General features: G+C 38.6%; 2 protein-coding genes across 2 annotated transcripts; one reads left to right on the top strand and one right to left on the bottom strand.

The window, feature by feature from the left end:
- The first annotated feature begins 4129 nt into the window (after positions 1-4129).
- On the top strand, positions 4130-4486 carry LOC145040265 (uncharacterized). The gene has a single exon (XM_078988215.1). The coding sequence runs from the start codon at positions 4130-4132 to the stop codon at positions 4484-4486; it is 357 nt and encodes a 118-aa protein (XP_078844341.1).
- Positions 4487-8289: 3803 nt separating this feature from the next.
- Positions 8290-12664, bottom strand: LOC145040264 (uncharacterized). The gene is made up of 6 exons (XM_078988214.1): positions 12187-12664; positions 9712-9818; positions 9428-9609; positions 8898-9185; positions 8603-8616; positions 8290-8438 (listed from the first exon to the last, which is right to left on the bottom strand). Exons 1-6 carry the CDS (start codon positions 12662-12664, stop codon positions 8290-8292), a joined length of 1218 nt encoding a protein of 405 aa, XP_078844340.1.
- Between the last annotated feature and the right edge of the window lie 5352 nt (positions 12665-18016).

The following is an 18016-nucleotide window of genomic DNA, read 5'->3' as shown; positions in this document are numbered from 1 at the left end:
CCGCCCCTTGCAGCTCGCATTCCGCTAATCATACCCGCTTGATGACCACCCATCCTATGATAACCGTCAAATTCAAGTCAAAGTCAAAATCAACATGTCAAAGTCGAAGTCAACAAGTCAAAGTCAAGTCAACAAATCAAATCGGTCAATTTGTATAATACTTGTATGATTAAAAGTTATTCTATGAAAACGTACATTTGTATGTCAAGAATTCAAGTGTCTCGGTAAATCTATGTGTCTATCAATGTGAAACCCTAACAAGGGAGTTAAACGCATCAAAACATGACTAAGGACCCTTTTGGGGACTTAAAATAATTATAAACGAAGTATAACGGGGTCTACGGACCTTGCATTGCAAGATTATGCGATAAAAATGACTAAAAATGAATCTCTCTCAAATCTCTCCCAATCTCTCTCAAGATCTCTCTCAACTTTTTTATAGTCATCCGGGTCATCTTGACCCTTAACATGGCCAAAAATCGTGCAAAATGGGGAGTTATATTGAAAAATAGCCATTTAGGGCCGAAACTCCTCTTAGGAGTCGAAACCCTGTCAAAACCGAAACCTTATCAAAACTGAAACCTTGTCAGAACCAAAAGAACCTCTCGGACCGAGTCTCGCAGACAGCAGTTGAGACCGAGCTTCGGTCCCTCCTCCCCCTTCGCACCTTCCGTTCCGTGCTTTGCACCTTCGGTTCCTTCACTCCTCTCTCGGTTTCTTCTTCCTTTCTCTCGGTTCTCACCCTCTTAGAGTCGATCTTCGCAGGTTCGGTCCCTAATGTCCGGTTTTCGACTACTTTCGCTTGTGAAGCCTACTTTTGACGTTTTTGATGGGGATTTTTCACCAAATTCATATTTTTACTATTTTTAACTCCCAGAGCTCATATTTTATTTATTTCTCAAGGATTTATTAATTTAAAATCATTATTTCATTAATAGAAATATCTAAGGATATTTTACCCCACAAGTGGGTCAAGTGTGCCCACTTGCCTCCATGTGTTACTTCCCCATTAAGCCAACCCTATTCACATCACACAAACCAAGGAAAACATCCTATCAATCTTGCAACTTGCTCCAACAAGTCCTCTATATAAAGAAATCCCTTGAGGATTTCTTGATTCACTTTGATCATTCCCACACTTTTACACATTTCTTACTACACAAAGAAGCTTATTTTCTCTCAACTTCCAGCCACTTTTCGAAGTGTTCTTGAGCTATTACTTCACTTTTTGGTAAGTATTTCCTCTAAACTCAAGTGTTATTCCATTTTTTTCATAACATCCTTGAATCATCTACACACATTCTAACGCCAAACAATTGTTCTTAGGATCATCCAAGCTTTTACGTGTTCATCAAGTGTTCTTGACTTGATACTTCTCATATTTGAACTTCCACTCTTCCAAGAATGACTAAAGGTGAGTTCATACCCCTACATTTTCTAGTTTTCTTTAGTTTTCAGGGGGGGGGGGGGATACAAGTTAAAACACCAAAACATATTTGAAACTTAACTTGACAGCTTACAACAGAAAAGTTGTGATCTGTTCACGAACTGTTTTACCCAACTTAAACTTAATATTTTTCAAAACTGTTCAATATGAAAATAGTTCAGGTTTATACCTTTAAAATGAATACTAGCACATCTTCATACGATTTTTCTACAATTTTTGGTGATTTTTAAAAGACTACCTATCACTGCAGCAACGAAATCGGACCAGGTTGTGAAAATGAATATTTTCACACTGGTTGGAGACCTCCAAAAATTATAAAAACATTTGTGAACATAGTAGACTCTTTTTCCAAACTCTCTGAGTTTACGGATTTAGTTTTCGACTTATGATGATTTTTCTATAAATAATGTAAACAGTGACAGTTAAGAGTTAAATTGTTAAAACAAGATAAATGTTATTCACACCTTGTAACATGCTGAGAAAGGTGTGTAAGATTTCATATTTAGCATTTTCAATGTCATTTTATTAAAATACAAGGTCATGCATAACAAGGTTTCATTTACAATAGAAAATATTTTGATAAAACTACAATAGGTATAGTTTGGACACCACAAAGGGTAATACTATTGATTTACAAAATGAGCCTCTTATTACAAACTACGTGAACATGTTAACGATTAAATTTGTGAGACACTCATCTTCGGAGTACTCTTTAGTACTACATAAAATTTATGTAGTTATAGCTAGAATCTCTTGTAGGGAAAACGTGATATTTGTATATAGATCTATATTGGGTTTGCCAACCTGCACCTGTGCTGCTTGCAACAGCTAGACCGGTAGGTCTGGGGTGACAAGTGTCATAACATTCCGATGCTTGAAGAACGTCGAGTACGAGGTCTTCGAGTCATAGTATGGTTATAACAACTCACATGGGAAATTAACAAACACGTCGTTCACGGGAATTTAAGGATTTCACAAAAAGCAGTTTTATTTACATATAAAACCACATATAAGTATGATGATTTACTTACATATGCTAAGTCTTGGTTCAGTTAAGACTACAATAAAACTTTTTGAAAATATTGGATTTTCTGGAAACAAACTCATAACAAAACTTTAAGGAACAACATTCATTTTTCATTCATAAATTGCTAATGAACTCACTAGCTTTAATGTTGATACTCTTTCAAAAACAACTTGTATTCTCAGGTAATCAGTAATACAGGTAACCACAAAACTTTTGAAGGCAAGACACTAAGGCGTAGAATTCTTTTTAAATATTTTGACATCATATGCAATTTATTTGGAAACAGGTATTTTGCAACGATGTAACCTCTAAAATTATATTTATGATGGTTGTGTTTACTTTCTTCACTATGGTTATGATACTCAACATGACGTCCCCCGCCCCCGAATGTTTCCGCCATTCTGGTTTGGGGGTGTGACACATCCCCCCAATTCCACCGCTCTTAATGATGTTGTTCACATTCCAATTCCCATTCCCATTCCCGATAAGACCCGAATCATTACCCTGCTAAGTATTCAATATGCTCCTCATCATATACTCTCAGCAACCTTCCCTATGTTCTTCTCACAGTTGGTTAGAATAAATGTCACTTTACAAAGAAAATCTGATGTAATGAGTTTTACCCATGGTAAATTGGTAAATAAGTTTGGGATATGTAAAGCGGAATTAAGGGTTATCTTTTTTATAAGTTTTACAGAAGCAATCGATAAAATATGTAATGTGCCTTGATCTTGATATTTATTTGTTGTTTAGCTATTGATTGTATTTACACATAATTTATTTCTAAGCAATTGTACATCATATTTTTTTCGCCCATTGCCCTACTTTAGAGAGGAAGAAGTGCGGAAGTCGAAGCGAAATTACGGAGGCTTCTAGGAGGTCTACATGTAAAATTATCAATGGCAGAACTATCCAAAATAGACAGAGGAGACGAAGTAGAATTAGTAAAACTTTCAGAGTTGTTAATGTTAAAATAGTTCAGAGTTGATTTGGTCTATGCACGTTTTTTATTTGTTTCCTTAGCTGTTAGTAGAAGTGAATAAGTCAAGGCCATGTCGCTTAGTGCCCCTGGGTTTAAGCTAGAATCAATTGCTATTTTTTTTCTAAGTTGTGATTTAAATAGTCAGGTAGTGTACTAGGAGATGGCATCCCTCTTTTCTTTTCCAAGTTTATGAATAAGTAAAGTGTAGCTTTTCTGCTCCTGTGCATTGCTTTCCTGTCCCATTTTCTTTATCTTTTACCCACTGTGATACTCAATATCTTGTCCCTTTTTGTCTTATTTTCTGTGACAAGTCACTAATAGCCATGTCAAGGCCAACACTTGGTATCAAAGCGCAACCTGGTGTATGCCAAAGTACCAACCACGTAAAGAGATGATAAGAAATAATGGAAATGTTGAAAAGGATGGAAGTGTCACTCTTCGTTACCTGATGTTGTCAAGGAGCAACTACTCTGCATGGGCCATCAAAATGAGGGTCTTCATGCAAGCCCAGGAAGTGTAGCATGCAGTGGAACCTAGGACATCCAACACTGTAGTAGAAGTCAAGAAGGATAAGATGGCCTTAGCAGCCATCTACCAAGGTATACTAGAGGATATACTGCTTTCATTGGCTGAGAAGAAAAAAGCCAAAGAGGCATAGGAGGCCTTGAAGACCATGTTCTTGGGAGCAGATAGAGTGAAGACATCAAGAATTCAGACTTTGAAAGTTGCGTTTGAAGCCTTGAACATGAAGGAATCAGAGGCTGTAGATGAGTTTGCAATGAAGATAAGCAACCTTGTGAGTACCATGCGAGCCTTGGGGGATGCAATAGAAGAATATTATGTAGTGAAGAAACTACTAAGAGTTGTACCATTGAAGTTCCTTCAGATTGCTTCCACTCTAGAGAAATTTGGTAATTTGGATGAGATGACAGTTGAAGAAGTCATAGGAAGGCTAAAAGCTCATGAGGAAAGGATGAAGGGACACAGTGATAATAAAGAAAGAAAACTCCTTTTGACCCACCAGGAATGATCAGAAAGAAATAAGAAGAAAGAAGACGATTCCAAGTCCACTCACAAAGTAAATCGTGGTGGGTTTGGAGGGTCACGAGGAAGGGGTAGAGGCCGCAGCAGATGTGGAGACAATGGTGTTCGTGGAAGAAGCAACCCACACCATTAAAAGGAATACAAACGTGACCAGTCAAGTAACCAAGACAAAAGTGGTGTGCAGTGCTACAACTGTCAAGAATTTGGTCACTATGCCGCTGAATGTAAGAATCCAAGACGTGAGAGAAATCAATTGAACAACTTAATTCAAAATCATGTTGACAATGAAACTGCACATGATATGTGGTATCTAGATACAGGGGCCAGCAACCACATGACTGGGGACAAGTGCAAGTTCAAAGAGTTAGATAAAAGGATTCAAGGCTATGTAAAGTTTGGGAATGAGTCTAGAGTCAGAATTAAAGGAAAGGGTAGAATTATCTTTCAGTGTAAGAATGGAGAGCATCGTAGACTAGAAGAAGTTTATTATATCCCAAACTTATGTAGCAACATAATAAGCCTGGGACAACTAGCAGAAGGTGGAGATGAGATTAGAATAAAAGATCCATTTTATGGGTGCATGATGCTGCAGGAAGGCTGTTAATGAAGGTCTAGAGGTCTCCAAATCGGCTCTACAAGATCCAGTTAGAAGAAGTGAAGTCAACATGTTTAGTTGTTGAAGTCAGTGAACCCTCGTGGCTTTGGCACTCTAGGTTGGGCCATGTAAACTTTCACTCGCTAAAACTCATGTCAGATAAGAAGATAGTTGAAGGAATGCCAAATATACTCATCGCAGATCATTCATGTGAAGGTTGCCTAGTAGGAAAGTAGTCATGAAATTCCTACCCTTCACAAGCAAGCTATAGGGCAAAGAAACGGTTGGAGCTAGTACATGATGATTTGTGTGGACCAGTCTCACCTCCTACACCCGCTGGAAACAGGTACTTCATGCTTCTTGTTGATGATTACAATAGACTGATGTTGGTGTACCTCATGAAGACGAAAGAAGAAGCCTTTCAAGTCTTCAGGAATTTTAGGTCAAAAGTTGAAACTGAAATAGGTGAGAAAGTCAAGGTCTTGAGAACGGACCAAGGAGGTGAATTTCTTTCAAATAAATTCACACCATATTGCAGTGAGATGGATTTAACATGCCATTACACCTCTCCATACTCCCCACAACAGAATGGAGTTGTGGAGAGACGGAACCGGACGGTTGTGGAGATGGTAAGAAGCTGCCTGAAGTCAATGAATGTTCTAGATGTTTTATGGGGTGAAGCTGTGAACCATGTTGTGTACCTACTGAACAGGGTCAACACGAAAGCTCTGAAAGAAACCACACCATATGTTATGTGGACTGGAAGGAAACCACATGTAGAACATCTCAGGGTATTTGGGTGTGCCACACGCATGCTAATTGAAAGGAGTTATATGAAGAAATTAGAAGATAGAAGTAAAAGGCTTGTACATCTTGGAGTTGAGAAAGGAACGAAGGCGTATCGGCTGTTGGATCCCGACACAGGTGCGATGTATGTGAACAGAAACGTTGTTTTTGAAGAAACTAAGACTTGGGCATAGGAAGAGACGAGAAGAATCAAAAGGATTCCAGGGATCAGCTTCACCATCGCAGGGTTTGACCTCGATGAAGTCAATGAAGTTGAAATGTGGTCTACGCCTTGCACTCCAGATGATCACACACATCAAATGCCCCAAATAAATACGGACTAGAATGCAAGTGGGTCTCAACCCACTAACCCATTAATGGACCCACAATTAAGCCCACTAGATTTGCACTCAAACCCACCATCGACTCCTAATTCCCCAATTACACCCAATGTGCCAGTATCGCAAGACGACTCCCTTGGTACCGCTTCGAGCTCGACAGGTAGTGGTTCTCCAAAGCGCTATTGGCTACTCACAGATTTATACGAGAACACTGATCGGTTGATGCTCATTCACGATGATGAAGAACCAGTCTCATACGCTGAAGTGAGCAAGAGGAGCGAGTGGGTACAAGCGATGAATGTAGAATTGATCTCAATTGAAGAGAACAAAACTTGGAGTTTAGTTGAACTTCCAAAGGGAAGAAAGCCAATTGGTTAATTATTGTTAGGTTATTTTAAATTTTGCTTTGTATATAACACGAGAAAATTCATTTTAAGCACACACTACTCTATTACTTGTATCTTGGTTTTGTGAAATTTTCTTTTGGCCATCGAATTCAAACAATAACGATAAGTCTGTGGTATGTTGGAAGTAAGATGTAGACGTGATACGAGCATATTTAGTCATATAATTCATGCATTATCTCAATACTTTATGTTGTTGTTGTCTCATATAATGAACCAAAGGTGCTTAATTAGCTTAAATATTTCACTTTCAGTAACAAATACATGCTCGTATGGAAAAGGAAGTGGAACTAATGATTGGAAGCTTGGATCTTGGATTTTGAAGAAAGAAGGATGTTGCTGGACAGCTTGACCCCTCGTCAGTGTTTTGGCCATATCTCATGAACCGTAACTCTGATTGACGAGATTGAAAATGTTCTGAAAAGTAGACACAATTTCGGACGACTTTAGTGTTTTGAGAAAATGCTGAATCAAAACGTACTCGGCGAGTAGGCTCGATTACTCGTCGAGTTGGTCAGAAGTTTCGCGATTCTGGACGCGCTGACTTGCCGTACACGGGTTTTAAGTGATGGACTCGTCGAGTAGGTCAAGGTACTCGCCGAGTATCCCCTGTTTTGTGAAAATCTATATAAAGGGACTTTCAGATCGATACCCTAGCAGATAGATGAACCCTTGGAGGCCAATTGTCGACTAAAGGTGCTGTTGGAGCATGGGAAGGTAGGGAATAAACCCTACATTCAATTTTAAGGAGAATCAAGTCAAAATCAAGTTTACTCTTACCTAATCTCTTGTTTGAACTATGTTTTTACCAATTGATTTCATTTTTGTGCTTGTTTCTGCTGTAATCATGAGCTAAAAACTCATAACTTCTGTTTAGAGACGCTGTGTAGGAAGACTGCCTTCATTGATGACATTTGACACCTAGAAAAAAGAGACGTTAAATGTGAACATGCATGGTTGGCCCACAAACAGGAATAAACACTGGGTATGTGTTAGGATCGAAGAATCCATGATAAACTAACAACACATGATAAAGATGCAAAGAAAAATATAAAACACAATTAAAGATTAAACATGATTCCTGCTCTTCGCCATTAAAAGTTCATCATCTATCTTCCCAAGATTAGCATGAGCAATTTTCAATTCTTGCTTCAACAATTTGACCTTTTGAGTCTTCTCAGCAGTAACATCCATCAACTTTGATTCACCTTCATAATTCTTAGCTAGAGTAAGAATAGAACTGGATACCGAAGTATGGTGACCAACATTGTTTAATTTTCTGAAGTAAACAATGAAGATCTTGACTCTTTTTTAAGAGAAAATTAAGTGAGAATCTCCTTAACATCATTTATAATTGCATCTAGCTTCTTGTTCAAAGACTCAATGACTTCCTTCAAAATAACATCTACTTTCGCAGTAGCCGGTTTGACTTCCTTAAATGCAGCATCAACCTTCACAGTTGTATCAGAAATCAAGCTCGCAGATGTTTCAAAAAGAGCTTTCTCAGACTCCATGTGAGCTTGCTGCATATAGTCAAACTTTGATGTAGAGAAAACTTGAGTATGGCGAACTAAGAGATTAAGCTTTCTGCTCAGCGCCTTGTAATCTCTCTTAGTCATGGGATTATTTGCATGTTCCTCATCAAAATCAATTTCATTATCAATCATAGGAGATTCCAAACAAGAGCAACAAATTCTTCAAATGAACCAGAGATTTTCGGATCATCATCTTCCATAAAATCATCATCAGAAACAGATGGAGAAGGCACATTTTCCGATGGAGTGGTAGCAATATCTTCAGAAACACGTGGTTCTGAAAAGCTTAGTGGAACTTCATAAGATATTGGTTCAGAATAGGGGCGGAGCTTGAACGATTCATTTTTTTTTGGGGGGGGGGGGGGGAGGTAGTAGAAAACTAAATTTAACGTTTTTACACATAAAATAACCATTTTTTCCAGCAATTAAACACCAAAATACCTATCATTACGGTTCTTACACATAAAAAAAAAAACCAAATTATTTTTCGGCAACTAAACACCAAAAATACCCAAAAGAAGAATTACAACTCAGCCCGATGACCTTTAAGGTCTTTAAATTCATCAATTACTGATTTCGTATCAATGTTTTAAGCAATTTCTCTTTCTTTGTAAACCACCAAGTTGTTTGCGAGAAAGTCATGTGACATCTTATTGCGAAGGCGGTTCTTGAATATTTTCATTACTGGAAAGTCCATCTCTGTTGTTGCGGTAGAAACTAGAAGTGTTATGATTACCCAACCACTCTATCAAGCAAATAATATGTCTCACGTTTCTGAGTTTCTACAAGACCCTTGCATAGGTCAGCAATAGTTGATACACTACTTAGCTTGGGATTCTTTGTCATATCGATATTAAAAATCTCCAATTGATATCGTAATTGAATTCTCTCTTGCTCCGTAAAATCTTTAGGATAATACTTTTCAACGAGAAGACAAATATGATCAATGTTAATCACTTTAGGTTGTTCTTTTGAAACTAAAGTAGAACTAAGACTTAACAACTCAATCGCTTGATCATTGAATCTATTATTCAAATCATGTAATTGTTAGTCCAATGTAGATTTAAACAAATCTACTCGATAAAAATGTTCAAAAGTAACATGATTATCGTTTTTCGAGGCCGGTATCGAGTAGAAGTATATGGAGCTTTCATATCCGACATATCTACTTGATGTTTCTCACAAAATAACATTACATGTGCAAATAAAGAATCTCATCCATTATTCCTGGAATCATTTAGACTCTCCTTTGTTTCTAAAACTAACTCCATGGCATTAAGAATATCTTGTGATTTCTTTTGTAGAGCTTGAGAAAGTATATCAGTTTTTCCCATTACTCCTTTCATCAAGTGAAGAATAAAAACAAACTCAAATGATTTCAGGAAACAGTAAGTTGCATCAGCATCTCCGCACTGAGAATAAGTAGTAGAGACATCATCAATTATTCCCTGGAGAACAACCCGAGTACAATCAAACATGTTAAGCAAACTTCAAATTGAATGAAAATGAGAACACCAACGTGTATCACCAGCTCTTCTTAATGTCCCAACTTTATTCAATCCTTTACTTGATTCGATTTCACCAAGTTCCAATAAATGTTCAATCTCAGTTGCCTTTGCCTTTTGTAACTCATCATGTCGTTTACTAGAAGCACAAACTACATTAATTAAAAAAATTAAGTTTGTAAAAAATTAGTGTATAGGAATAATTTCCATTGAAGCAGCCACCAATGCTAGTTGTAATCTTTGAGCAAAGCAGTGAATATAATACGCATAAGGACAATCCTTAAGAACAAGTGCCTGCAATCCATTCCATTCCCCTCTCACATTACAAGCACCATCATAACCTTGGCCACAAATTTTACTAACATCAAACTGATAGTGCAAAAGTTGGGTCCACATATTTGTTTTCAAGTTTAATGATAAGGTGTAGCACCTGGTTCCCGGTATGTAAATCTTATTTGGGTATTTCCCCATTTTAGCCTTGGACTCGGCGAGTCATAGGTCCGACTCGCCGAGTAGGGACGAGACTCAGGACACGTTTAAGTTGGCGACTCGGCGAGTCCATATCCTGGACTCGGCGAGTCACCGCTGCTGGATGAAACCCTAAATTTCAAGGGTTTGCACCCTATTTAAACCCTCATTTCCGCCCCAAACTCGCCCCCATTCACCCCCAGAGCTCCCAACATCGTTTATACCCTTATTTCCTTGAGAGATTGAAGTGTTTTGGTGTGTTCTTGAAGATTTTGAGGAGAAAGAATAGTAGATCAAGAAGAGGAGAAGGAGGCCAGGGATCTTTGTGTCATCTCAACGTTTTCCTTGAGGTATAGCTCGTTTCCCCTCTGTTTTCAAGCTTGTAATCTCTTTTAGTTTCATAGAAGTCCTTCTTGAGCTTTTCCCCAAGCTTGTTTGTGCTTTGTGGGTTGTAATAAGTTGTTAGCCTTTAGATCTAGGCATGATTTAGTCCCTGGAGCTTGGATCTAATGCCTTTATGGGGTCATATTGCATGAAAGCCCTAGATCTACCTCTTTTGGTGCACTTTGAGCCCTAAAATCCATATTGGTGAATATCTACACGTAAAGTTGGAAACTTTACGTGTGATTTGTGTCCTAGAAGCCCAGATCTGGGAATGGCATGGACTGGAATCGAGCAAATCGGTGTATTTGATGGATGCATGGCGGCGACTCGGCGAGTCGTATATGTGACTCGGCGAGTCTGGTCGCGAGTCACCGAATTGGTCCCTTTATGATGTATCGAGTTTGAGCCGTGAGTCGCAGTGGGTGACTCGGTGAGTTGGAAGCTGAACTCACCCACGTTAGGACTCGGCGAGTCAATGCCCTGACTCGGCGAGTCCAAGGCAATCTTCATAGATCAAGAACAGACTCAGCGAGTTGTTCATACAACTTGGCGAGTCTTAGCATAAGTGTTCTTCAGATGAAGATGAACTCGACGAGTTGTTCATACAACTCGGCGAGTAGGATGAAGAGGTTGAATGTCAGTTTGGAAGATGAACTCGTCGAGTCATAGCCTAACACGACGAGTAGAAACAAGGACTCAGGACAATCATCTGATAGGGACTCGACGAGTTGGAGAGCCAACTCGGCGAGTCGGGTCAACTGAAAGTTGACTCTGACTTTGACTTAGAGCTAGACCAGGGGTAAAATGGTCATTTTACCCAAAGGACAGTTAGCAGTGTTTGATTGAGTATGTTGTGGGAATTGCAGCTGGAGGATTTCCGGAGCAATAGTAGTCAGTTAGTTTCCGATCAATTCAACAGCTACTTTGAGGTGAGTTACCTTTCAGTAGCGGTGGGTCTAAGGCCACAATGCCGGCCCACCAGTAGGAGATGTGTGATTAGATGATTGTCTTTGTGATATTCATCTAGGGTTGCTAGACTATGTGATATATGTGTTATGTGGTAGTAGTAAGGGTGAAATAGTCCCCAATATATGGTCGAAAGGACCGAAGGGGAGGCCAGCACCCAGATATGCTAGGCAGTATCCGGTTGAAAGGACCGAAGGGGGGGCCAGCACCTAGATATGCTAGGCAGTATCCGGTCAAAAGGACTAAAGGGGAGGCCAGCACCCAGATATGCTAGGCAGTATCCGGTCGAGAGGACCGAAGGGGTAGGTCGGGCACCCAGATATGCCTGACAAAGGGGAAGGAGCTGGCGCGGTACCTCTTCACCAAAGGGGAAGGAGCTGGCGCTTTGTGCTTACGTTTTAAAGCTTAGTGGGGGAACTCACTAAGCTTTGTGCTTACGTTTTACAGTTTTGTGTTCAGGTACCTCTTCACCAAAGGGGAAGGAGCTGGCGCGGTAGCGGCACATCATGCACACACTCTGGTTTCCGCATTTACGAGATTCACTGGGATTTATATTCTGATATTTTGATGGGTTGTATGGTTTGGCTTTTGAACATGATTTGCGTTGTGTTGTGGTTTGATCAAACAATGTTCTAATTATTAATGTTTTCTAAAGTAATGCTTTTAAACGAAATTTTCGGACGTGAAAAATTGGGTCGTTACATAAGGTGTCCCTAACATGAACCAAATCCAGGAACCTTTCCCGTATGATCCCTTCTGCATCAACAAATCTCAAAACTATGGCCATTTTCTCTTTTTTAGACTCATCTCGTGACTCATCAACTATGACACAAAAGTATGAATCCCCGACTTCACTACAAATATGTTTCCGAACTTTCTTTGCAATAATACTAAGAATTTCTTTTTGAATATCTACAGAAGTATACTTTGAATTATAAGGAGTGTTCTCTAATATAACATTTGCAACTTCAACATTATAAGATGCTAGAAGTTTTAGTAGTTGAAGAAAATTACCTCGATTTTTCGAATTAGGCGTTTCATCATGGCATCGTAAAGCACAAGCTTGGAATGTCAACCAAGGAACCGTGTCAATTGAAGCTTTTAATCGTAATTGATTCTTCGGTATTTGTGCTTCTTTTTGCTTCACTATGATATTTTCAATGTGTGTTGCTTGATTCATCAAGTTTTCAACAAATGTAACATCTCTATGTGGTGAACAACCCTAAGTGCTTCAAGAATGCACACTTTTTCCCAGCATTAACTTTTTTCCAATTGTCAAATCCTTTAACAGTAAATGAATCATAACCATTGCACACACATGGCTTATCATTAAATATATAACAAATAAAAGGATACGAAGTATGTGTTGTTGGAGAATACTCTAACCGATTAGGGAAAATGTTGGCCAAGAATATTGGAATCTACGAAGATGTTTCTTTGAACCTTTAGCATGATATTCTTGAAGACGTATTTGGAAAGGTCCTAAAGTCATATAAGCTCGTCTTACTTGTTCCCTTAAATTAACTGGATATTCCCACATTTGTTTTCATTTAGCGCGATCTCTTTCTAAATTTTTAAGATCCACTTCATTAGGATTTGATTGTGTAGCTTCAAAAATATCATTCACTTGTTGATTTTCATGTTCTTGCGGTTGCGGCTCACATGTTGAAGCTTTGTGACGTTTACTTTGTTGATTTTCATTACGAGTTTCTTCATCATCATTATTTCCTTTAAAAAAAGAATCAATGGTTTTCATCCTTCCCATAAAATTGTAAGCTTTGTATGATTGTATCTATAAAAATCAAAATTGAAATCATAATCTCATATTGCAAAATTATGAATTCAACTAAGCAACAATGTTCCTAAATCCTACAAATTTTATTTATGAGAAATCATTTAACTAACAATGCTCCTACATCCTAACAATCAAAAAACTAATCAATTAACTAACAATTACATGATATAACATAATTGAAAACAATCAAACATTGTTGATTTTGATTTAGAAAAAAATAATCAAACAGTTAAAGATATATGAAATTAATCCTAAATCCTAACAATCAAAAATCTAATCAATTAACTAACAACTACATGATATAACATAATTTAAAACAATTAAACATTGTTGATTTTGATTTAGAAAAAAATAATTAGACAATTAAAGATATATAAAATCAATCATTAATTCCAACAGGGAAAGGGATGCATGGCAGTTAAACATAATTGAGATGAGAGATTATGGTTTTTGCATTGTGAAGACAAAAAAAATAAAAAATAAAAAAACCTGATTAAGTAATAGGGGTGCAGGTAGTAGGGATGCAGCGACAACAATGGGAATTCGCACAGCAGGTTGCAGCAGCACATCACGTCAGCAGCAAATTGAGGATCCCTTCTTTTGTTTCATTGGAGTATTGGAAAGCATTGGTGGGCCAGCCTAATTTTTAATGTATATGGCTTAATATGGATAAAAAAACATGGGCTATGTGGATTTATAATAAAAAAAATCAGGGGGGGCAGAACCCCTCCTGGCCCTATATAACCTTCGCCCATGGTTTAGAAGTTGGAATATCTGTGGTAGATGTGGTTTGAGGGTGTGAAACAGATGGATTTGCAGTGGAATCTCATAATAATATGTGTAGGGAAAGGTGTCCTTAAAGATAAGATTTATGTTAATTTTCTTGCATCGGGGGAGAGTTGAGTTGAGTATGAGTTGTGGTATCTCGAGAACGGTGCTAATAACCATATAACGAGATACTGATCAAAATTGCATGAGTTTGATGAAAATGTTACGAGTCACGTGGGATTTGATGACAGTTCCACTATAGCTATTATATGAAAAGGATCGATTGTATTATATTGTAAAAATAGCAACCAAAAACTTCTAAATGAAGTAAATTACATTCCAAGTCATAAAAATATCATCATTAGTCTTTGAAAAATGATGGAAGAAGGAATTCGAGTCATTATGCCCCTCGTACCTCCTCTAAGGAATATACCCTAAAAAAACACAATTACTAAAGATTCAGATGAAGGGTGACACCCTCAACATATCTCAATCGGGTAAAGGAGTATGCTGAGGCTTTGGCTAATATCGGTGAATCCTTCAAAGAAAAAGACCCCGTTATGCTTGTTATTGCAGGTCTTCGTGACGACTACAATTGACTAAAGTCAACTTCTCTTGCTCGACAAGTTCCTACAGTCTTCAATGAATTGCATGGACTTATTTCTGATCATGATTACATGATAAAATAGTCGGTTCCTGCTGTCCCACCACCATATTTTTTTCACACTAATGTTAATGGAACGACTTGTCCAACAAGCTCCTTACAACATGATTGCATGCAAGCTTTAAATCAGCTTGTTTCTCAACTTGGCCTCAAACTACAACCCGCCAATCAACAATCTCAAGCATTTTTCACCTCTCACAACAACCGTGGTCGTGGTCTCTTCCCCAACAACCTTCGGCGAGGCCGTACTTCAAATAATCGGAACAGTAGAGGACAATTTACTTGGGCTTCTAATCAGAACACCATCTATGGGAAATGCAATCGGTGTGGCATTGGCCACCTTCCATCAGATTGCCCTAATCGTTACCCTGTCACCTTCCGGAACCGACATCCACCTTCAGCTAATCATGTTGATTATCGCTCACACGCATAAACTCCTTGGCTTCTTGATACCGGCTCTAACAATCATATAGCACCAGATCACTCTAGCATCGGCACTGCTAAACCATTCTATGGTCATGAATCCCTTCATGTTGGCAATGGTAATGGCTTACCTATTTTACGTATTGGTTCTACTAAATTTTATTCCCCAAAGAAAACTTTTTCCTTAACCAATATTCTTCATGTTCCACAAATCAAACATCATCTTCTTTCTGTTCAACAATTTTGTCATGATAATAACATTTTCTTTGAATTTCATGACACTTTTTATGTTATGAAGGAAGATATTTCACGCAATACCCTCCTCACGGGTCCAAGTGAAAATGGGCTCTACTCGTTTCATCTTCCATCTTTTCAATCAGTTTCAAGAAGTGTCTTCACAGTTGTTCGTGCTCACGTGCACACATGGCATCAACAGCTTGGTCATCTACATGCCCTACTTTTGAATTTCACGTTATCTAAATATTCTCTTCCTGTTTTACATAAAAACTCGAGTTCTCCTTGTAATGCTTGTCATATAGGGAAATCCTCAAAACTATCTTTACCATTGTCTAATTTTAAAAGCTCTTATGTTTTAGATTTGGTATTTTGTGATGTGCGGGGTCCAGCCCCCGTTACCTCCTCTGATGGGCATAATTACTTTTTTGCTTTGTGTTGATCATTTTACTTGTTACATGTGGATCTTTCCTTTAAAACAAAATATGTTGTTTATGCCAATTTCAAACACTTTCTTTCTATAGTTGAACAACAATTTAACACCAAACTCAAATATGTTCAAACAGATTGGGGTGGAGAATTTGAAAATCTTCCACAATCTTCTCTCCCCATGGCATCCTTCATCGTTGTTCATGTCCACACACAAGTGATCAAAACTGGGCTCACTTTACTTGCTCAGTCTGGAGTGCCTTCTCGTTTTTGGTATTTTGCATATGACACAGCGGTTTATTTAATAAACTACATGCCCTCTGGTACCTCCTCAAATGTGCCACATTTTGAACATGCCTTTTCTCACAAACTGGATTAGTCCTTCTTACGTGTTTTTGGTTGCCTGTGTTATCCTCATCTTCGCACATACAATACCCATAAAATGGATTTTCGTTCTCTCTCTCTTTCTCTCTCTCTCTCTCTCTCTCTCTCTCTCTCTCTCTCTTTTGTGTTTTTGCTGGGTACAACGTTGATCATCACGGTTACAGATGTCTCGATCCTACAACCGATCGCTTCTACATAAGACGTCATGCATGGTTTGTTGAGAAACAATTTGTGTTTTTACAACCATTACCCAATCCGCCTACCACTCCTTCTCTTGAGCCATACATCTTGAGTTATCCTACAATTATTCCACCTTCGCATAACCCCATCAATACTGCTACACCGCCTATACACCCTATTATACTCACTAAAACTCCCTCCACTAGCTCCTTATCTTCTGCGGTTCTCAACAACGAACTAGCCTCTAGCACCGAATCGGCTCCACCAACTCCTACACAATCCACCATTCCTCTTTCTGTGCAGCCTGAGCCATCCACTTGTGTCCGATCATCCCATCTTCGACAGAACCCAAAAAAACGGATCCCTTATGACCTACATGCCTATTCTACCTCCACAAACTCTTCTGATAATGAGCCTACAACCTTTGCCATTGCTAAAAAATCACCCAAGTGGCAAGCTGCCATGGCTGAAGAATATGCTGCTCTCATAAGAAATAACACCTAGTCTCTTGTTCCACCGGTTCCCAACGCAAATGTGGTTAACTGTAAATGGGTGTACAAACTTAAAAAGAATCTAAATGGTAAGGTCCCTCGCTACAAAGCACGTTTGGTAGCAAATGGGTTTAAGCAGTAACATGGTATAGATTACTATGAAACATTTAGTCCTGTTGTGAAATCTACAACTATTCGCATAGTTCTTTCTCTTGCTGTTACACATAAATGGACGTTGTGCCAATTGGATGTTTAAAATGCCTTCTTGCATGGTGAACTCAATGAGACAGTTTACTTACATCAACCACCAGGTTTTATTCATCCTACGAAACCTAATCATTGTTAGAATTGGGGTATAGTAAATACTTGGAAATTCTAAGAATTATGGCTTTCACTTTCAGATTAAAGTATCTGGGTGGTACACCCAATCGTTAATCGGATAAGACTCAAAATTGAGAGAAAACAGAAGAGAGAATGTTTTGATGTTATGAAGAAGTGTACGAGCCACAGATTTGGATATGATCATATAACAGAAAACTTCATGTCTTAAAACTGCCACATGACAGTTTTATGTCCTAAAACTGTCCACAAACGGTCATAAACAACCTTAAATCTGGGTCTAGAATATGGATCACAAAACCGGGTACATTTTAATATAGCTCGATCCCAGCCACGGGCTCTGCCCCTTGGACCCTGCCAGGGGCTGCCGCCCCTTGGACACCGCTCCCAGGGTTGCTGCCCCCGGACCCCCGTCGGTCTTCACCCCTAAATAGCAGTATACATACAACAAAGACAAAATTAAACAAATGTGCACTCCACACCATACTGATTTGTTCAATAATTGTCAAAGTGACATTGATCAACAAATAAACCCCATTACACTTAAATAACATTAGTGATATAAAATCACCAACAATCATTTCTGTCTACTTCACAAATCTCTCTATGGTCTGAAGCAGACACCTCGTGCATGGTTTCATCGACTAACTAAGGCCTTACATGCTCTCGGTTTTAAGGGATCCACGACTGATCCCTCTCTTTTTATTTTTTCATCCAAGGACACTCTTTTATACATGTTGGTGTACGTCGATGATATCATTCTCACAGGTAACAACCCTAGCACCATCGATCAGATCATCAAGAATCTCAGTCAGACATTTGCGA

This window comes from Lactuca saligna, chromosome 4, assembly GCF_052625555.1.
Source record: "Lactuca saligna cultivar CGN05327 chromosome 4, ASM5262555v1, whole genome shotgun sequence".
Classification (NCBI taxonomy): Eukaryota; Viridiplantae; Streptophyta; class Magnoliopsida; order Asterales; family Asteraceae; genus Lactuca; species Lactuca saligna.
Note: the sequence above shows the minus strand (reverse complement) of the source record. Positions and strands in the feature narration are given on the sequence as shown.

Coding starts and splice junctions, on each gene's coding strand:
- LOC145040264 (XM_078988214.1), bottom strand. CDS start 12,664: ATGAATCAAGCAACACACATTGAAAATATCATAGTGAAGCAAAAAGAA. Junction 9,819..12,186: donor TCATGTTAGGGACACCTTAT/GTAACGACCCAA, acceptor TAATTAATGTAG/TTTGTGCTTCTAGTAAACGA. Junction 9,186..9,427: donor GATATTCTTAATGCCATGGA/GTTAGTTTTAGA, acceptor TTTGAATAATAG/ATTCAATGATCAAGCGATTG.
- LOC145040265 (XM_078988215.1), top strand. CDS start 4,130: ATGTTCTTGGGAGCAGATAGAGTGAAGACATCAAGAATTCAGACTTTG.